The sequence below is a fragment of the Odocoileus virginianus genome, chromosome 17, assembly GCF_023699985.2.
Source record: "Odocoileus virginianus isolate 20LAN1187 ecotype Illinois chromosome 17, Ovbor_1.2, whole genome shotgun sequence".
In the NCBI taxonomy this organism is placed as follows: Eukaryota; Metazoa; Chordata; class Mammalia; order Artiodactyla; family Cervidae; genus Odocoileus; species Odocoileus virginianus.
This window is the reverse complement of record NC_069690.1, coordinates 45,968,091-45,989,540: the sequence shown is the minus strand read 5'-3', so window position 1 is coordinate 45,989,540 and position 21,450 is coordinate 45,968,091. Positions and strand designations below refer to the sequence as shown.

The 21,450-nt window shown below is 48.8% G+C and overlaps 1 protein-coding gene and 1 non-coding gene across 2 annotated transcripts; both read left to right on the top strand.

Moving 5' to 3' along the window:
• The first annotated feature begins 363 nt into the window (after positions 1–363).
• Positions 364–470, top strand: LOC139039221 (U6 spliceosomal RNA). The gene has a single exon (XR_011492544.1). It is a non-coding gene; the product is annotated as a U6 spliceosomal RNA (small nuclear RNA).
• Positions 471–7,116: 6,646 nt separating this feature from the next.
• On the top strand, positions 7,117–9,125 carry ARL4D (ARF like GTPase 4D). Its single transcript, XM_020888970.2, has 2 exons — positions 7,117–7,224; positions 7,848–9,125. Exon 2 carries the CDS (start codon positions 7,942–7,944, stop codon positions 8,542–8,544), a length of 603 nt encoding a protein of 200 aa, XP_020744629.1. The 5' UTR covers positions 7,117–7,224; positions 7,848–7,941; the 3' UTR covers positions 8,545–9,125.
• Positions 9,126–21,450: the final 12,325 nt, after the last annotated feature.

Genomic DNA, 21,450 nt, shown 5'->3' with positions numbered 1-21,450 from the left:
GTGACTGCAGCCATGAAATTAAAAGACACTTACTCCTTGGAAGGAAAGTTATGACCAACTTAGATAGCATATTAAAAAGCAGAGACATTACTTTGCCAATAAAGGTCCGTCTGATCAAAGCTATGGTTTTTCCAGTGGTCACATATGGATGTGAGAGTTGGGACTGTGAAGAAAGCTGAGCACCGAAAAATTGATGCTTTAGATATCTGGGGTTTTTTGGTGGGGGGGAGGTGTGCCTCAGGATTTACAAGAACTCTGAGATGGAATACCTGCCTTGTCTTTGAAAGCATGGAGCTCTAACCACTGACCACCAGAGAATTTCTGAGATATCTTGAGTTAAAGAACATATTAAACTTAATTTCAGTGCTCGCTTCGGCAGCACATATATTAAAATTGGAACGATACAGAGAAGATTAGCATGGCCCCTGCACAAGGATGACAAACAAATTCGTGAAGCATTCCATATTTTTTTAGGGAACACATGTAAATCCATGGCTGATTCATGTCAACGTATGGCAAAAACCACTACCATATTGTAAAGTAATTAGCCTCCATCTAATAAAAATAAATAGAAAAAAAAACTTAATTTCACTTACTTCTTTTTATTTATTTATTTATTTTTATATGCCTAAGAATATTTACATTTACCTGCAGGAGGGAACTACCTGGTGGTCCAGTGGTTAGGCATCAGTGCTTTCATGCAAGAGTCCAGGTTCCATCCTTGGTTGGAGAACTGAGATCCCAAAGGCCACAAAGTGGCCAAAGTAAAAAAAAAAGTTATGTGTGTGACTCACGTATTTCTTGAAAGCACTGTTTTAGATGGAAGTGCTGAGAGGCTAAGCATCTTGACTAATGTGAAAAGAAGTAAGGATTTGCATTCAAGCATCCTGCTAACCACTGGGGCCTCAGGTTTTTTTAAACTTGGGGTCCTGATACTTTAACTGTGGATGATAACAGTGCCTCTCCGACGAGCAATCTATCCGTGGAAATGCAAGCACATGGGAAAGTCTCAATGAGAACACCCTAGGGAAAGTCATTTCTTGCCTGTAAAATAGAAATGATTCCATTTGACAGTCTTGCAAACTATATCTACTCAACCTGAGCCTTCCTGTTTCGTATCCCCCTCTCCCTGGTCTTGTATTTTTGCTGGTTGCCAAGTGGCTTTGACACCACAGATGCTCTCATGGAATAGATATACATGTAGATTTGGACACAGACACATAGAATGTAGGTATATTCACAAACACACAGCCATTAGTGCTGTATTGTCTTTCACCTTGATGGTAAACCTTTCGTTTGCTGGTCTATTCTCAGCACCTATGGGAGTGCTCTGAATGTACTTGATTTTTGATGAATATGTGTTGAATGACTGGGATGAGGGTCCAATGAGACAATGTATACTGTGCTTAGCCTGGGTCTGACAAAGTCTTCAAATTTCTGAATCAGAAATTCTGGAAGGAGGCCCCAGCTCTGTGTTTATCAAGTCCTCCAGATGATTCTGACCAACTCCCCAATATAAGAATGCACCATTCGTGTGGGCCAAACAAATATGGGTGACTTGACAGAAATATATGACATCAAGAAGCTGAATCAGGCACTTCCTGGTGGTCCAATGGTAAGTATCCGCCTCCCAATGTAGGGGACACAAGTTCAATCCCTGGTGTGGAGCTAAGATTCCCCCATACTTCGAGGCAACTAAGTCTGAGTGCTCTGGAGCCTGTGTGTCACAACTAAGATCGGATACAGCCAGATAAGTAAATACAGTTTTAAAAAGCTGAATCAAACATATAAGGTCTCTGGAGATAAGCCCCTTTGTTAAAGCTCTGAAGAGTCCCTCAGCTCGGATAACTGGCCAACTACTAGTTCCCCGCACAGCGTGAGCCTGGCTCTGTCCCCTCAGCTCACCTCTCTGTCTCTCCCTGGTGGGCATGTTCCTCCCCCCTCGCAGCTGCAGGCTGTTGCTCCCCGGGCACCATCACCCTCTTGGGGCTCTGGCTGCTGTTTCTTGCTGATCACCCAAGGCCCTCCTGAGGCCAAGGTCTCCCCAAGTGCCAGTCTCCTGTGCAGATGGATGCTGGAATCTGTCCCCGTGTGGATCTGTCTCCTAAGACACCACAACCTGCTGCACCTGCCTCTTCACAGCCTTCTCCACCCTCCAGCCTCCTCCTGCCTCTGCCTTCCCAGCACCAGCTATTAGGCCCTCAGTAAAAGCATAAGAAATGTCATGGAAATCAGATTTCCTGCTCAGAAAACATTCATTTACATCTGATGTTATCTCCACAAAAACAACTTGAAAAGGGTGGCTTTTCCATTCCCTCTGTACACTCAAGCTGTAGTGAAGGTACTGTCTGAAAGGAAGACTCCAGGGGAATTCCCTTGTGGTTAGTTCAGTGGTTAGGACTCCAAGCTTTCACTGACAAGGGCAAGGGTTCAATACCTGGTAGCGGATCTAAGATCCCACGAGCTGGGTGGCATGGCCAGAAAAAGAAACAAATAAAAAGACCCCAGAAGGAAGGAAAGGAACCTGTCCAACTTTACTCTGCCCCTCTGCTTCAGGTTTAGGCAGTGACAGACTCATCCACCAGGGGGCAGCATCTGCTCCTTTTCTGCCCTGGCCTGGGCTCTGGGACTGGGTTTTGGACGAGCTGCCTCTGAATGGGCCCCTGGTAGGAGCAAGGGGTCTTTAAAGGCCCCTTTCTCTCAGTTTTTCTTTTTTCTTTTCACACTCATTCTAAGTAGTAGGTTGTGTTTTCCCCATTTTATTCTTGTTTTTTTGGCCATGGAATCTTTTTTCTCCAGCCAGGGATGTAACTGTGCTCTGTGCAGTGGAAAACACAGTTGTAACCAGTGGACACCCAGGGAATTCCCTCTTTGTTTTATTCTTGAGGAAGCAAAGCTGGGATTTGAAATAGTTTCTGACTCCCTGGCGGAAGCTGCTCCGGGACCTCCTCTCCCCTCCCATCCCTCCTCCTGAGACTCCTCTCCTCCCTTCAGTTGTGCACTCAGGTACTCGGTTGGGATGCAGTGGACACAAGGATGTCCTCAGCTGCTTCCTAGGTGAGCTTCACCCATCCTGTACCCTCGCCTACTCCAAAGTCTGAGCTTTCCTGCGGAAAGGGACCTGGAATCTCTAAGCCCCTCATTACATGCTGAGGAAACCAAGGCTCCTAGGGGAAAGTGGTTTTCTAAGTCAGCCTACTTGTCAGGACAGGAGTCATGATGACTCTAAGCCCAGGGTTCAGCCCACCAGGCCTTGAAGGGGGCTTCTCTCCCAGTGTCATCCGTCCCATGGCCTCACTTTTTCTCCTCTAAGAAATCCCTCTTCTCCAGTAAAGGCTTGAGGGTTCAGGATTACCCAGACCTTACCTGGAAGTGCAGGGTTTTATAGGTATCCCTCCCAAGCCCCAAGGTGTCAGGGACCCCAGACCAGGAAACTCGCAGCTGAGGCCGGGTGCTTGGTTCCCACATCAGGGCTCCCCTTGAGTATGTTTAGTCAATCCACCATGTAGTCAGGAATCATGGAGGACTTCCTGATTGCCTACTGTGTGGCAGGCACAGCGCTGGACACTGCGGAGCTGTGACTGTGAAGAACCAGCTTCTGGGCTCAGCGCTTAGTCTGGTGGGGAGACAGCTCTGAGGAAGAACCTCCACCCAGCAGCTGAATCTGACCCGGGTCAGGAGCCAATGGGAGGAAGCAGGTAGTCTGTCCCAGCTAGTCTGTCTTTCTGTCTGGAATGCTTCCTTGTCTCCTGGCCACTTAAACTTGCCTCTGATGTCACCACTGAAGAGGCCTTCATGAGCAGCCCCCTCCTCCGTGTAAAGCAGCTCTCCCCCCAGTCACTCTCCAGCACATTTCCCTGTTTAATTTCCTCGATGGCTCATGTCACTATCTGAAATGACCCTCTAGAGTCATTGTCTGTCTCTCCCTACTCCTCATTATAATGTCCACTCTGTGAGAGCAGGTCCTTATCCATTTCACTGCGGCCTTCAGACTGGCAGGCACTCCATCCATGAATGCTCAAAGTAAAAATGTTCTTGAGCATTGTGAATCCTCCAGTGTACTAGGACCTGGGCTGTGGTCTTGTGGAGAGAAAGGGCTGAAGAACTGAGGCTGCCAGTATCAAAAATGGTGGCTAATGGAGGAAGGCTCCCTGGGCCCCAGGCTGGTTGTGGAAATGGGAACTGGAGTTCCCATTTTAAAGGAGACTGGACTGGTATAGGCCCTCAGACTGGTGTTGCCCTGACAAACTGGGCCCCTTCCCTCACCCCCACCTTGCCCCACCTCCTCCTTCCCATTTGTTCATCAGCAGCTTTCTGGGCAAAGGCAAAGGATGAAGGGGTGGGGTGAGACTGTCAGTTTCAACTCCCTTATCAGATAATTAAGTTATAATTTCCCTCCTGTGTGAGGCCCAGGAGATGTAGGAGAAATGTCAAAGAAGTTTCAAAGATTGTGGAAGAAACACAAAACAATGTGTCTGTTTTCAGTTTCCATGTGTTCTCTTTTCCTGTGTTCTCTGTTTCTTTGTGTTTTTGGTTTCACAACCATTTTATCCAAGCCAAGTTTGGCCAATTTTTAGCTGAGGGATCTTGGACAAGTTGCTTCACCTTTCTGTGGCTTGCTGTCCTCTTTTTAGAGTAACTATACTTACTATATGGTATGAGTTGTATAATTAAAAAGGAGAAGTATTGGGGATTCCCTGGTTGTCCAGTGGTTAGGACTCTGCACTTTCACTGCTGAGGGTGAGGGTTCTATCCCTCCCTGGTCATAGAATTAAGTTCTTGCAAGCTTCAAGGCCAATTTTTTTTTTTTAAGAAAGAAAAGAATAAAAGGAAAAGTATGCAAAGTTCCTTGACCACAGCTTAGCATACAGTGGCTACTTAAATGGGCCAATTGTTCCCAACCTTCTGGTCTGTGCTGTCTTCCCCTCTGCTAACTCAGTTCCTTCCCTGTTCCTTAGCTCCTGTTGCATCCTGCCAGCCCCCAACATGGGGGGTGTGACAAGCTAATTACTTAAGGTCTTGATCTCTTAAGGGATTTGGGGAAGCTCCCTGCATGTTAAGGGAAACCAGGTGGCTGGTTTGTAGCAGGAAGGGGAAGACGAGGTGGCAAGGCAGGCTGGTGCTAAACAGATGGGAGCTGGTGGGTAGGAAGGGCTAAGCCCTCCGGTCTGGCAATGGCTTCCCTCTCCTTTTTTTTTTTTTTTTTGATATTTGCTTCATCAGCTTTTAGCTGTGGCAAGCAAACTCTAAGTCACAAGATGTGGGATCTAGCCATGACCAGGGATCAAACCCAGGCACCCTGTATTGGGAGGGCAGAGTCTTAGCCACTGGACCACTAGGGAAGTCCCCACCTTCCTCTTTTCTAATCACCCTTACAGACAGTTTTCTAAAAAGTTAATACTGTGATGCATAATAAATGCAGGAATCCAGCTTCCTTGTAAAAATGGATATAGTTAAAATTTGCTTCTCCTTTGAGCCCCTTCTCCACAGTCAGTTTTACCTTTCTCCCTGCAGGTAATCACTGTTAGCCCTTGGTCACACTGCTCCTTTGTGACATCTCCTCTTCAGTGCTGCCCAGATTAAATCAGGCTATAATGACTGGGGAGATGTCACACAGCGCTGTCCACCTCCCAGCCAGTCCTACACAGGACTCATTAATTTCTGGAAACCTTTCAGGAGCTTCTAGTTGACACTTTCTCTCTCACCTCTGAAGTCCTGCTGCTGCTAAGTCACTTCAGTCGTGTCCGACTCTGTGAGACCCCATAGACGGCAGCCCACCAGGCTCCCCCGTTCCTGGGATTTTCCAGGCAAGAACACTGGAGTGGGTTGCCATTTCCTTCTCCAATGCATGAAAGTGAAAAGTGAAAGTGAAGTCGCTCAGTCATGTCCAACTCTTAGCGACCTCATGGACTGCAGCCTACCAGGCTCCTCTGTTCATGGGATTTTCCAGGCAAGAGTACTGGAGTGGGGTGCCATTGCCTTCTCCGTCTGAAGTCCTACACATGCTTATCTAACGATTTACAAAGTCCCAGTGTTCCCTGTCAGTGACCAGTCTTGTCTGCCTCGCTAGAGTAGAAGCCCTCTGAAGCCATGCATTTGTGGTCTGCACATTTGCTATGTCTTCATAGTTTCTTTGGCTCATGCAGCCCAAAGTGTATGAATGAAGTCAGTAAACACTCTGTGAAGTGAAGAATTCTGCCTTTATCGATTTGAACAAGGTGGGGTCTGCTATGGCAGGCACTCTGACCAGAAACTGGGGGAATTCTGCTAATAACCTCCCTGACTAGAGAGACTGAATAGGTAAGTGGTGAGGGGCTGAGGCACTGGATTCAGACATATCCTTGCTCAGCAATTTACTAGCTATGTGTGATGTTGAGGGCTTTCTAGGTGGCCCGGTGGTAAAGAATCTGCTTGCCAATGCAGAAGACTCAAGAGAGGAGGGTTCCATCCCTGGGTTGAGAAGATCCCCTGGAGAAGGAAATGGCAACCCACTCCAGTATTCTCGTCTGGAAAATTCCATAGACAGAGAAGCCTGGCAGGCCACAGTCCACGGGATGGCAAAGAGTCGGACTTGACTGAGCACGCACGCTCGACATTAGACAAGTCGTTGAGCCCTTCAGGGCTTTCTTCACCTGTGTAGCGAGACCACACCAGTCCCTACCTCCTGGGCTGTTATGAGGATCAATAGGGGTAATAGGTTTAGACTATTTTATGGGGTTCCAGGTTCACACAGGTTAGGACATTGAATTAGGAACGATAAAGGAGGAAGACTTGTCAACATCTCTCGAGTAGACCCTGGCAGAGGAAGCGCACACGTAGGGTGAATATCTCTGCCTGTGTGAGGGGCGTGTGGGAGTATTGAGAGTATTATGCTCTTCATCTCTCCTCTCTAGCCAAACGCTACCACGCCCTTTCCACCTTCCATCCCGGGTTAATCCCGAGTTTAATTCCAAATACCGGCAATGGTAGAAAAGATCAAATAAAACGGTCACCAATTGATCAGAGTCGCATTACAGTGGGGACCCGGGTGCAATCCGCGGATCTCCACGCTCCGCCCCGCCTCGCTACCGCAGGGCCGCTGATTGGCCCATGCCACGTGACGTCATACGCGGGTTTTAAGGCCGAGTGCCCCTGTCAGCTCCGCAGTGCCCGCGCGCTGGAGACCGGCGTGGAGACTAGCGGGGCTGGCCCGGAGGGGAGCGGGGAGAGCGCGGCTGACGGGAGGTAAAGACGCTCCTCAGGCCGAGCCGAGGCGGTCTGGGTACGGGGCCGGGGGAGCTGGAAGTCTGCGATCGCTGGAAGGCGGGCAGCGGAGTGTCGCGGGGCAGTGGGGAGGGGGTCTCAGTGTAAGGAGGGGCGTGTCGACCGTGGGGTTGTGGAAGGCGAGTGGGAGTGGGCCTTTCTCTCCGATTTCAGCACCCGGACCCTGATTCTTAATTTCGGGCCACTGCCCCCCAGATGCAGGTTCCCCCGAGGATTCTCTCCTGGGGAGCTGGGGTCGCGGTGCCTGCTGCCATGCCACAAGCGCGGAAGCTGACTGTCCCGCATCCAGGCCTCTCTCTCCAACCTCAGTGTCCCAGTGTCCTAGGGGTTTCTCTCAGTCTCATCACCCCGGTCATGGCCCCCAGGGCACGGGGGAGAGCCTCTGTTATACCTGCAGCTGCTTAAACATACACACACACACACACACACACACACACACACACACAACGAAAACAGCTTTTTAAAAAGGAATTAAAAAAAAAAAGTGGGTTGTTGATTTAGGACGTGATCAAGAAGTTGTAAATTTCATGTTTGTTATTAAACGTTGATCCTGCTGTTTTCTTCCATGACCTTTCCCTGTTCAGATAACCCAGCTGTGATCCCAAAGCCTGCAATTTCAAGGTCTCCTCCCTGCCTCTTCTGTGAGCCCCAAGACCTGCATCTTAGCTAGAGTTCAACATGGGGAACCATTTGACTGAGATGGCGCCCACCACCTCCTTCTTGCCCCACTTCCAGGCCCTGCATGTTGTGGTCATTGGGCTGGACTCAGCTGGAAAGACCTCCCTTCTTTACCGCCTCAAGTTCAAAGAGTTTGTCCAGAGCGTCCCCACAAAAGGCTTCAACACAGAGAAGATCCGGGTGCCCTTGGGGGGATCCCGTGGCATCACCTTCCAAGTGTGGGATGTCGGGGGGCAGGAGAAGCTTCGACCGCTGTGGCGCTCCTACACACGCCGGACAGACGGCCTGGTGTTTGTGGTGGATGCTGCTGAGGCTGAGCGGCTGGAGGAGGCCAAGGTGGAGCTCCACCGAATCAGCCGGGCCTCGGACAACCAGGGTGTGCCTGTGCTGGTCCTGGCCAACAAGCAGGATCAGCCCGGGGCACTGAGCGCCGCCGAGGTGGAGAAGAGGCTGGCGGTCCGGGAGCTGGCTACTGCCACACTCACCTACGTGCAGGGCTGCAGTGCTGTGGACGGGCTGGGCCTGCAGCCAGGCCTGGAGCGCCTGTATGAGATGATCCTCAAGAGAAAGAAGGCTGCCCGGGCAGGCAAGAAGCGACGGTGACCTGAGGCTGCCCCTCCTCACCAGTAGGGGTCTGCACACTTGGACAGCCAGGCGGAGCCTGTGGCCCCTCACTCAGCCCCAGGGTGTAGGACCTGTCCACCTCAATGGAGGACCAAGAAGTACAACAGGGGTCCTGTTTGGGGGCAGCACGGGACGGGCGGCAGGAGATGGGATGTATTCTCACATCTCTCCCTCATCCTCACTTCTGGGGAAGTGGAGGCTGCAGGACTGTGGAGGCTTAAATGTAAACTGACTCTACCTCGACCCTGTTTCCTGTTTTTCTTCTCTGGCTTTTTGATTAGATGTGTTTAGGGGCAAAGGAAAGTTGCTTGGAGGATGCATTTGGAATAAATGAGAACTAGCTCTTGGCTCCCCCCCACCCCCAACTGAGGGGTGTCCCTAGTTTGCTCTTCTAGGGGTGCCAGTCATAATTGTCTATATTTTTGTGTTTGTATGCAAGTGCCAAGAATCCCTACTTTGTAGACTTACGACCATTTTTATAAGCCATGTATGTCCTCTGTATAATTATTAACTATTTTTTAGCGTTTGCCTATAAATTATTAAAGACTGATGATGCTGTAGCTCTAACTTTGGTTTGGCATTTTCTTTCCTTACCTTGCCTCAGGGATAGTCCAAGATTTCCAGATGGGCAGGCAGGGGTGGGGAGGAGGGAATTATCTTGAAGCTGGATTTGCAAAGCAAGCCCTTTTCTAAAAAATTAGATTGTGTGTTCATGGGGCAGCTGGTGGGGATTAGAGAGAGTTGAAGTAACTCCATGTTATTGCCTGATTTATGGATAGAAGAGCCTGGTGTGCTACAGTTCGTGGGGTTGCGCGCACACACACACACACACACACACACACACACATCACATCACATTGCTTGATCTCTGCCGGGCTTTTTGGGGTCCCTTCTTTCTCCCTTTCTTCCCTCACCCTCTGGCTCTTACTTACTCTTACTTGATACTAACTGGCCCCTTGCAGGCATTAAAAAAAAATGATCATTTTTGGCTGTGCCGGGTCTTTGTTGCTGTGTGCGGGCTTTCTCTAGTTATAGTGAGTGGGGGCTACTCGTCATTGAAGTGCACAGGCTTCTCATTGCTGTGGCTTCTCTTGTGGAGCACTGGCTTTAGGGTGTGTGGGCACAGTAGTTGTGGCACATGGGCTTAGTTGCCCCAAGGCATGTGGAATCTTCCCAGGCCAGCTATCCAACCTGTGTCTCCTGCATTGGCAGATAGATAGGTTCTTTACCACTGGACTGTCAGGAACGTCCCCTTGCAGATTTAACTTCAAGTTTTGCAGGTGTTCCTATGTTCTTGCCCTCGGGGCCACCTCTTAGGTCTGTATAGGTAAGTCCTCAAAGGGCCTTCTGTCCCACCCCCAGCACTCAAGTGGTTTGTCTGATTTCCTCCCCCAACCCAGCACACACCTTGGGGGATGTGCTGAGAATGGAAAGTAATTTCCTCCTGGCCTGAAGCCACCTCTGTGTGCTCAATCCTGCTGACTGCAGCTCACTGGCAGCAATGGCAGTGACTGGTGCTGGGGAGGCCTGTGCTGGATTGAGCCAGCCTGGCACCCGTGACTAAGCCCTGAGTTGTCCAGCTCTGGGAATGGTAGCTATTCCCACGAGAGGCGAAATCTAGTAGCTGTCTGAGCCAGGTGGAAGTGAGGACTGCTGGATATTGGCGTAGGCCACCACTGCTAGCAATGATGGAAAGAATAAAATGCTGATGTCGTGAGGGCCTGCCCAGGCTCTTAGGGCCACCCCCTCCTCACCAGCAGGAGGGCCAGCTGTGTCTGAGGACAATTAGATCCTCCTAATCTGAGTGGGAGTTGTAAGTAAAAGCCAAACACCATCAATTCTTTCCAATCCCTCAGTCTTGCTGCCACCCTTTGTGCCAACAAGGGCTCCCAAGAGCCAGTTCAGAGTCCTGGCTCCAGAATCAGATGAAAGGACCCGGGGACGGAGGGGAGGTGCTGGCAACCCCATCCTGGGGGAGCCTTCCTAAGGAACTCCTTTCTTCCTAGCCAGTTGGCAGAAGCGGAATTTCGCTGAGCTGGGGCCAGTTCAGATTTGCTAAACTTGTGCACCGTCCCTCCCCAAGCCCTCAAGGTGCCTGGTAGGATGGGGGTGGGTGTGCATCCATCCAGAAGGGTGCCCAAGTCTGCGTCAGCACTGGGGCCTGCTGGGCAGAGCTGCTGGACTGGTTCTGCTGGGGACACGTGCTACCTGGCCCCCGTCCACACACACCTGTGATTCATCTGTCCCAGTCCTCAGGGCAGAATCCTCTCCTGTAGCCCAAGAGCAGGCTGGGGAGGCCCTGGCTGGAAGGACCCTAAGCTCTTGCTGGGAGATCTTACTACCCCATTCCACCCCAATTCTCTCTTCTGTCTTAAAATCTCCAAGGACCTGTTCTCTCCATTTTTGGTCGCCTGAGGGACTGAGGTCTCTGGATTTGGGGGACTATGTTAATGAACCCGCCTGCCAATGCAGGGGACATAGAGACAAGGGTTCTGTCCCTGGGTCGGGAAGATGTCCTGGAGGAAGGCATGGCAACCCACTCCAGTATTCTTGCCTGGAGAATCCCAGGGGCAGAGGAATCTGGCAGACTACAGCCTACAGGGTTGCAAAGAACCAGACGCGACTGAGCGACTTAGCATGCAGGCAACATAACACGGAGGTGCTCCTCCATCTCTAGCAGAGAGGCCTCTGCAGTGCCAGCTCTACGCTCTGCCAACTATCCTCCCTCCCCATCTCATTAGATTGTCTTCTGCTCCCCTCCTCCCCGCTCCGCCCCACCATGCTCCAGCCCTGGGGAGGGGTCATGGTCCACAGGAGACCTGTGAATGTCCCAGCTCTTCCCCACAGCCCTGTGCCCTGCACCTGGGGGGTGGAGGAAGAGGATACTGGGGGCAAGTGACAGTGAAATGGAGAAGCCAGTGGCTCTGAAGGGGTTGTAGGGAGAAGGCAGCACTGGGGTATTCTGATTAGAAAGCTACATTCTGGCTGGGTGGGGATCCAGAGCTTTGAAATAATCCTCCTGCCTTAGTTCATCAAAGGGACAGAGAGGTGGAGGGAGGTGATCTCCTCAGGGATTCTGTGTGTTGAACTCTGGGCCAGCTGGCTTGGGATGGGAGTGGGATCAGGACTGAGGGTATTTGTCTCAGCTTCTTTATTAAGCTTCCTTTAAAAAAAATACTTATTTATTATTTTTGGCTGTGCTGGGCCTTTCTTGCTGTGCTCGGACTTTCTCTCGTCACAGCAAGCAGGGGCTGCTCTCTAGTTGCAGTATGCAGGCTTCTCACTGCGGTGGAGTCTCTTGTCTCTAGGGTGTGCGGGCTTCAGTAATTGTGGCGCATGGACTCAGTTGCCCCGAGGCATGTGGAATCTTCCCCAACTAGGGATGGAACCCCAGTCCCCTGCCTTGGCAGGCGGATTCCCAACCACTGGAGCACAAGGGAAGTCCAGGAGAATTTCTTTGAGTCCCTGAATAGGTACTGAGGGAGAGGCTCCCTCAGGGCCGAGCATGTCCGGGGGCCAGGAGTGGAGGTCAGGGACTGACTGCATGTGAGGTGAAATTGAAGGAAATCAGCGGACCCAGCATTGGGGCTCCCTTCGGAGCTGCAACCCCCTCCCCCAGCCACCTCGTCTTGCACAGTTTGGATGGTAAAATCCAGGTGGAGGGCGTTTTCCCTGGGTGCCCTGTGCTTCTCCAAAGCCCTCATGAGGGCAAAGATGGCAGTGCTCTCTCACCTTTCCATTCCCCTGCCTGCCCCGCCATGCTGCGTGCGCTCAAGGCAAAGAAAAAGTAGCAAAAAGAGGGGCTTCCCTGGTGGCCCAGGGGTTAGGACTCTGTGCTTCCATTGCAGAGGGCATGGGTTCAATCCCTGGTCAGGGAACTAAGAAAGACCCTGAATGCTGCTTGGCGAGACCAAAATAGGAAAGGAAAAAAGTAGCAAAAAGGGAGGAAAGAATTCCTTAAGCGGGCAGTGACTTGCCAGAGGATAAATCTACTTAGTGGTGTGTCCAGATCCTTCCTCTCAGGCTGGCTTTTTGGATTCCCTCGGCAGACAACATGAGATAGGAGACAGGGAGCAAGTCCAGGGCCTCAGAGCTCTTTCCCTCCCTCCCTGCCTTGATTAGATTAGGGGCCAGCTTTCCGCTCCCCCACTCCCCTTCCTGAAGAGCGGGGACTTTATCTTCAAAGCCCAGCAGAGCTCTGGCCTCAAATCTGGTCAGAAGTCCCCACCCTCCTTTCACATTGACCATGCAGCATGCCAAGTCTTTCTGGAGATGGACACCTCCACCATGGCCTGGGAAGCACTGAGTTCCACTGAAGAACTAGGAGTACACAGGACAGCCTGTTCTCTAATGCGGACCTTTTCTGAATGGAGGCCAGGGAAGGGGAGGGAGTGAAGGCAATAAGGAAGGCCCAGGCCAGCAATGGGCTATAAGGGACGGGCAGTCTGTATGTAGCCACCCATCGTTTCCAAGGCCATCTGCAGGACCTGGTTGCGGAATTTGCGGATGGGTATCATGGAACCTCTTCCCCAGGCTAAGACAGAGGAAGGTGTTTGTTCATCCCTCCTTCCTTTAAAAAATGTGTTTGTTGTTTTTTTGACTGCTCTTCCCTGCCTCGCTTGATTACCAAAGTTATAGGTTTTTGTTATGAAAGAAACTTAGAAAATGGAACACGCCATCATCTAAACTTCAGAGCTAGCTAAACATTTTGAACAGATTTTTATATATAATCTTTCACATATATATATGACACATATGGGATTATCTCAGGCATATTGTTGTTCAGGTTATATCTTGGGCATAATTCAATGTCAGGACATATGGATTTTTCTCATTCTTTTTGATGACTACATGAGATTCCATCGTATGAATGGACCTTCATTTATAAATTAAATTCACAGTGTGTCTCCAGCAATGAACTTCCTTGTATATATTTCTTTCTACACTTGGAGATTTCCTGTAAGATGATTCCTAGAAGTAGAACTGCTGTGTCAAAGGGTATACTTATTTCAAATTTTTCTAGATAGTGACCAAGTATGTGTGTGTGCCTTTAGAGAGTGTTTGAGTGTGTGTGTTGGCGGAGAATTTAAACCAGCCTCCTGGTCCTCCAACCTCAGATTTTAAGGCCTCTTTAAGCTGAAGGGTGTGTATGTGCCTGAGCAGGTGGGAGGGGTGGAGGGATGGGGGTGGGTGATTGGGGGTGGAGGGTTGGGGGGTTGGGGAGTGGGAGGGGTAGAAGCGGATAGACTTCACAGTGCTCTTGCTTTATGGGAGGTAAGAAATACAATCACCAGCGAAGGTAGTGGATTTGCAGGCCTGAGGATTGAGCTCCACCCAAGGGTGCTTGGCTGATGATGGAGGTGGGCAGATGGTGAGGACACCCTAAGCACCCAGCTCCTCACAGGCAGAGTGGGCGAAACTGTTCCTGAAATAAATCCCTGGGACTTGGCCCAGGGAGGGAGTGAGGCTGAGATAGGAGCGCATGCTCTGAAGGGAATGTGAACAGATTTGAGCTTGAAGGAGGGCAGCTGGGGCCCGGGACCTCCCCCCACTACTCTATAGGGCCCCCCACCAGCAGCTATAACCCAGGGGCTCCCGGAACTGGAACCCGGAAGCCAAAGTGTGAGGTATCAGATCTCTCAGCTACCCTGGGCTGTTTGGGACTGCATCTCTATTTAGTTCATTCAGGTCTCTGTGCTAATCCGGGTCTCTGCCCCTCCTGGATAGAGTGGTGTGATGGTGAAGAGGGAGAGGAAGGAGGGTTTATCTCTTTAGCACCTCCCATCCCCCTTGTAATAAATCTGGTGAAAAGATCGGTGGAGTAGGGTGGGGCTGACAGCTGGTTTTAAAGATTGCTGAAAGTGAGGTTTTGTGCTTTTGATTGTGTTTGTTTTTATAAGATCATGCCCTGCTTTCCATTCCAGATGCTGACTCTTATCCCTCAGGAAAGAGAAGGCAGAAGTGCTTGCTCATTCCCTGGAACTCTCCCAGTGTAATGGGGGAGGAACAGAGCCACCGGTTGGACCAGGCAGCACCTCAGAAAGTAACCCATGAAGCAAGACTTCTGTGACCTTCACAAAGTCATTTCTTGTCCCCTGACCTCAGTTTACCCATCTGTAAAGGGAGGGGATTGAATACATAATTATCTTTTCTGGTTTTCTTTCTCTGGCCCTGAGTAGGAGGTGGGCATGGGGAACTCTTTAATGATCTTTCTGTCTTCCTCTTATCTCTTGTTGAAATGACCTTGTTTTGTTTTTAAGTTTGTTTACTGTCTGCCTTCATCTCCAGGCTGTACAGGACAGCCTTCCTCCATTTTGCACACCGCTGTATCCCCAGGACAGTGGCAGGCACACTCATAAGTGTGGTGGGTGATCATCTTGTATCTGTGAAATGTGGGGTGTCCACCCAAGTGTTGGAGGGTTGGGGTGTCACCTCCAGTGAAGAATTTGTTTTAGTCTATAAATGCTAATAGCATTCAGGAAAGACACTATCAAATAAGGTTAGGGAGTTTATCTGGGAGGGTTTCCTGGAGGAGGTGAGGAAAAGAAGCAGCTTTAGAACTGGAATTAAGTATTCTGATTAAGTAGGGGCTTGGAGGACCATGGGATTTGAAGTACTTTCTTGGCCCTACCTACTGCTCAGGAGGCAAGACCTGAGTTTGAGGTTTAACAGACAGTTTCGTTCCTCCCTTTCCAGTAATTAGTTACCTGGCCTGGGATGCTGCCTACAGTCTGTTCACCACTCTCCTCCCCCAGCTCCTCCCAAGGTCACCCCAGGATAGTCAAACTGTATCTAGATCCCATTATCTGCCTCGGCACTCCAGAGGAGCCCAGTGTAGGGCAGGGGATAGGAAAGGGACTCCCAAGTTCTAGACTTGTGATATCCAATATGGTAGCCACCAGCCATACATGGCCACTGAGCAGGGGAAATGTAACTGCTCTGAGACCTGTAAATGTGAAATATACAACAGATTTTGAAGTCTTAGTATGAAAAAAGAATGTATACATCTCATAAATACTTTTTTATATAGATATGTTAAGTTTTTGAATATAGTGAGTTAAAATGCTTCATTAAAATTAGTTTCATCTGCTTCATTTTACCTTTAAAAAATGTGGCTCCCAGAAATTCTTAAATTACATATATTGTTCATATTCAATTTCTTTTAAAAATATTGTTACTATTTAAAAGTTATGTATTTATTCAGTGTTGAGTCTTAGTTGCAACATTCAAACTTCTTAGTTGTGGCATGTGGGATCTAGTTCCATGACCAAGAATTGAACCTGTGCCCCCTGCAGTGGATGTTCTGAGTCCTAACCACTGGACCATCAGGGAATTCCCTCAATTTAATTGAATACACCTTATCAAACTATGATTCTCACTGATTCAAACCTGATTACTTTGCAGGTGATTTTATAGCTTCAATCAGGGTGTGTTCATGCTATAAACCATCTCTTTAACTGTCTGTTTGCTGATGGAGCCCACTTAACTAGAATCCACAGAAAATTCCTAACCTGATTTTACTCAATAGCTTTTGACCTTTCATCATACTGCTGAGATAGTAGCAACAGTGTCGATAGACTGAAGTTTCATCATCTTCCCATCACTTGCTGCCTTCCTCAGCCCAGCCCTCTCCCAACCCCTGGAAGGTGCTGGAGCAGAAAGAGCTCAGGCAGGAGCTACTGAAGGGGAAGATGCCAGCGGGGGGATCTGGATTATCTGCTCCTGAGTTTGCACAAACATTAGCAGGGGGCCCGAATGTGTGTGTATGTGTAGTGGGAGAGGTCAGTTCTACAATAAAAGCCTCCATCCTCTTGTCTCCCACCCAGAGCATCAATCCAATCAATCACTCATTCTTTCAAAAAATCGCCTATAATATCTTAAGGTTTAGTTTTATTGTGCACAGATACACCTTCCTTGGCACTGGAGCTAAAGATATAATCTGTATTCAGAGATGTTCTAGATCCTCGCTGCAGAGCCTGAGACAGGGATTCAGAGGCACAAGGTTTATTGAGGGCAAAGTCTCAGAAGAAGAGGAGAGAGGGAAGCAGGATGGGGCAGGAGAGGGGCTCAGCAAAAGCCCCCTCTCACAGCTGGAGTCTGATTTGGACTTCACCCAGTAGGGAAGCTCTGGATGGAGCCTGAAACCACAGAAAGGAGCCCCCTGAGGCAGGGAAGCTGGTCTTTGGTACCCTTCCCCCATCCCATCAGTCAGTTAATAGGCTGCTGGTTGCTCAGGTCTCTGTAGAAGAGGCCACCACAAATGGCTGGAGTCACTGGAACCAGCACTCACAGCCAGTAGAGGGGCCTGGGCGGGGCATCAAGGCATCCACTCAGGGTGTAGACCGAGAGGAGAAGTCGCTGACCTGGGCACGCCAGAGCCCTGATTGCTGCCTGTGTTTGGCAATCCCATCCTCTTTCTACTCTCCCTCTGGGTCTCAACCTCAGCCCTTATCTGCCCTCGTCCCCGCCTTGTTTCTCTCTCTGTTTCTTGGTCCCTCCCTACTCCCAGCATCCTTGGTTCCTGCCTCTGAGCTGCCCTTTCTCTTCTGAAACTCAGAATGAAATGCTGAGTTTCTTTGAAAGCCTCCAGGAAGTTGGGGTACTGGGTTGCCCATGTTGACCTCTTTCCTTGTCAATGGGTCAGTTGAACCCCACTGTTCCCCTAGAGAGAAAACTTTGGGGTCCCAGGGGACATTTGACTCAAATCCCTTCTGTTGCATGCTTCCTTTACTAGGTGTACCCATCCCCACCTCCTCTCTTGGAACAAGGACACTTCAGGAGAAATTCATTCTCAAGGCTTGACTCCTACTTAAACATCACAGGATACATTCTCTGGAAGGAAAGGGTGGAATCTGGGCTGGCTTCCTTAAAAACTTCAGCACTGGAAAGACACCTCCTTTCCTTGTCCCCTCTCAAATTCAAACAGAGACTGGGAGAAAGGAAGAGATGATTGTTTCTGGTCAGAGGCTGGGGGATGGATGGACTGACCTCTGAACCTCGCTTTTCTCTGGCACAGCCCTGTTTGTAGAGATGCCAGAATTCTCATCAAAAAAGCAAAGGAGAGAAAAAGAAAAAATCCTCTGAGGGCATTTGGTTGTGTTTTCATACCCCAAATCACACAGAGGGATGCAATGTCATGCGCTCCATAACCCTCCTGTCTCTAGCATGTGGATTTCCTGTGGTTTGTCACACACACACAAACACACCCCTCTTGTTGAAACCAGGACTGCTGGTTCCAGGGAAGGGAGTGAGGAAGCAGCTGCGGACAGATGTGGGTGGCCACATACTTCTCCCTCTGGGAGGTGACACTTCCACTACACCTCCACAGGTTTCATCTGAACCTCACCCTAGACCTGGCCCTGTGTGTCAGGGTGGGCAGGAGGGATGGAGGAGGTGGGCTGGCCCTCCACCAACAAGGAAAACATTCTTAACAGGCCCTTGAACTGTCAGCAAATCAGTTCTTCCAAGGACCAAATCTGGAGGAAACTCAGCTTAAAAAACAGCAGCGGAGGGACTTCCCTGGATGTCCAGTGTTTAAGACTCTGAGCTTTCACTGCAGGGGGCATGGGAGCTAAGATCCTGCATGTTGTGAGGCATGGCCAAAAAGAAAAAAAAAAAAAAAAAACAACAGCAGGGGATTAGGCCCTAGATTGCTGGGTGAATTTCAGTGAACGTTGATAGATGGAAGCACCCGGGAGGAGTTTGGGGGAGCATTCATCCTTCCTACTGTATTGACAGAAGGCAGGGTGTGGGGCCAGGATAAAGCATCAGGTCTGGATTGGGGAAAGTGACCCTGGCAGTCCAAAGCATTTGGCATCTCTGAATCAGAGGAAGGGACTGCCTGACCGGACGTGTCACCCCCATTAGGCTGGGGCTGGGGCTGTAATTGGGGTAATTCGTTGATGAGTGCAATTTGCAGCTGGCTTCTCTCCCTGTGACAGGCCTCAATTAGAGCTGCCAGAGGGAGGTGGAATGGGAGGGAGAGCTGGCACGTTGTTTCCAACTGCTTCTCATGGTCCTCTCTCAGCTCCTGGTCCCACCCTGAAACAAGAGGGTTTTTTTTTTGTTTGTTTGTTTGAAAAAGAAGAGATTCTTTAGGGTGATTCATTGTCCCCTTGTTTCTACGTATTAAAAAGCAGAGACATCACTTTGCTGAAAAAGGTCTGTATAGTCAAAGCTATGGTTTTTCCAGTAGTCTTGTATGGATGTGAGAGTTGGACCATAAAGAAGGGTGAACACTGAATTCTGATGCTTTTGACTTGTGGTGTTGGGGAAGACTCTTGGGAGTCCCTTGGACTGCAAGAAGATGAAGCCAGTTAATCCTAAAGGAAATCAACCCTGCATATTCATTGGTAGGACTGATGCTGAAGCTGAAGTTCCAGTACTTTGGCCACCTAATTGTGGAGAGCACACTCATTGAAAAAGACCCTGATGCTGGGGAAGATTGAAGGCAAAAGGAGAACAGAGTGGCAGAGATGAGATGGTTAGATAGCCTCACCGACTCAATGGACGTGAATTTGAGCAAACTCATGTCCATTGAGTCTGTGATGCCATCCAACCATCTCATCCTCTGTCGTCCTCTGCCTTCAACCTTTCCCAGCATCAGGGTCTTTTCCAAAGAGTTGGCTCTTCACACCAGGTGGAAAGTATTGCACCAAGTGCTGAGGGATTTGCAAATAAATGTGACATGGAAACTCTCCTCTGGGAGATAATGGAGGACATAGGAAACTGGTATGCTATAGTCCATGGGGTCGCAGAGTTGGACACAATTGAACAATTGTCCCCCAATCACCAAACTTATCCCCAGAGATATAATTTCAGAACAAGTGGTGCTAGGTGGAGAGAGAGAAATATATAAAACGAAAGATACCTTCCTTTAGGCTGGAATGGTATGGATTTTAAAACTCAATTTTGGGATTTGCATGGTGGTCCAGTGATTAAGACTTCTCCTTCTGATGTAGGAGGTACGGGTTTGATTCCTGGTCAGGGAGCTAAGATCCTGCATGTCTCACAGCCAAAAAAAAAAAAAAAAAAACCAAAACATAAAACAGAAGCATTATTGTAACAGATTCGATAAGGACTTCAAAAAATAGTCCATATCAAAAAAGAAACTTTGATGCAAAACCCCCTTAATTTTAATTTAGCTTAGTATTTTCTCATTTGTTTTAGAGCTTCTAAAAGTCCTATAGGAAGGAAGACTTTTGAGCCAAAATACTTATATCTGTCTTATAGGCCCCTGTGCCTCTCATTAGACAAAGGGGGAAAAAATACAAGGTAGGATGATGAAAAGGAGAGAGAAAAATCAACTTCCCATAGATACATAATTTTAATTTCAAAAGACTGGTAGGGACACTAGCGACCATTCAGTCTAATAGTTTTCAAACTGTTTAAAAAACTAACAGCAATGTTTCTTCCAACAAAATCTAACAAAGAAACTCCATGTGTAAAAAGTGTCATGACTGATCCGGTGAGAGAAGTGGGGGCTCTGAGTCCCCTGGACCATCCTTCACCCTGAGTCCTGCCTCCCCTGCTTCCTGCCTCTATGACCCCCCGATGGTATCTGTGAAGATCACCCTTCAGTTACAGTGACCAGCATCCTGGATCTGTTCTGTTCTAGCATCAAAACTCCCAAATCCCAAGAAATCTCCCAAACCAGGGCAAACAGAGACAACTGGTTACTCTACCTTCAGTGGAGCATAGTTAGAAAAGCGCATTACAAACCCTTTGACATAACGATGAATATACAGACGCGAAGAGAGGGGACATGGTTTGAAGTACTGTGGTTATATTCCCCATGCCCAGGTGTGGCCTGTATACTAGGGTGCAAATCTTGCCCCTCTGTCCTGTATCCCTGTGAGAGGTACAATTATCCCCTTCCAAAATTTTCTCCTCCATCAGAGCCTTTCTTGTGAAGCCTTCCCTGATTCCTCTGGAAAGAGTTATTATGTCTTCTCTTCTGATTCTTCTTTTAGAGCATTTAATCTTGAGTCTCCCACTTGGATTGGGAGACTCTCGGTTCCATGTCACATTTATTTTCATAGCCCTCAGCACCTACTGCAATACTTTCCACCTGATGCGAAGAGCTAACTCTTTGGAAAAGACCCTGATGCTGGGAAAGATTGAAGGCAGAGGACGACAGAGGATGAAATGGTTGGATGACATCACAGACTCAATGGACATGAATTTGAACAAATTCTGGGAGATGGTGAAGGACAGGAAAGCCCAGCATGCTGCAGTCAGAAATGACAGCGACTGAACAACAGCACCTAGTGAAGTGTCTGGACTAGAGCAGGCATTCAGAAGGTGTTTTTAGATAGATGGATGGATGGACGGACAGACAGAGGGATTTGGAGGATAGATGGATGGGAAGATTGATAGATGGAATGGATAGGTGGATAGAAAGATGGATAGGTAGAAGTCTGGCTGCCATGTTGAAGGCTTTGGAATGGAACAATTGGGCAAGTTCTAAGCAAGTTCCTCTTGGATCAATTTCCCTAATATGGCCATTTTGTTTGAATTTGACTTTTGGATTATCTAATAAACCCATATTCAGATGCAACGACTGAAGCCCAACCCAATTAAGAGTCATTTAAACTGATCATTTTTTTTGGATTACTTGTGTCATTGCTTTCCTGTACGAAAAGTTACGATTTAACTACACAAATACAATATTTGATGAAAATATCTCAAATAGGCAGCTGATGGCAGTGACGAAGAGTATCTGAAAATAAACAGTTTAAAAATATCAGCAAAGGGAGAGTGTAGGAGGCAGGGAGAGAGGGTGAGCAGTTGGTGAATATAGAGCAAAATGATCAGGACTCAAAGACTGGAATCTGATAGGAAGAATGTGTATGAGGTGTGGAACTTCTCAATTAGGATCAAGAG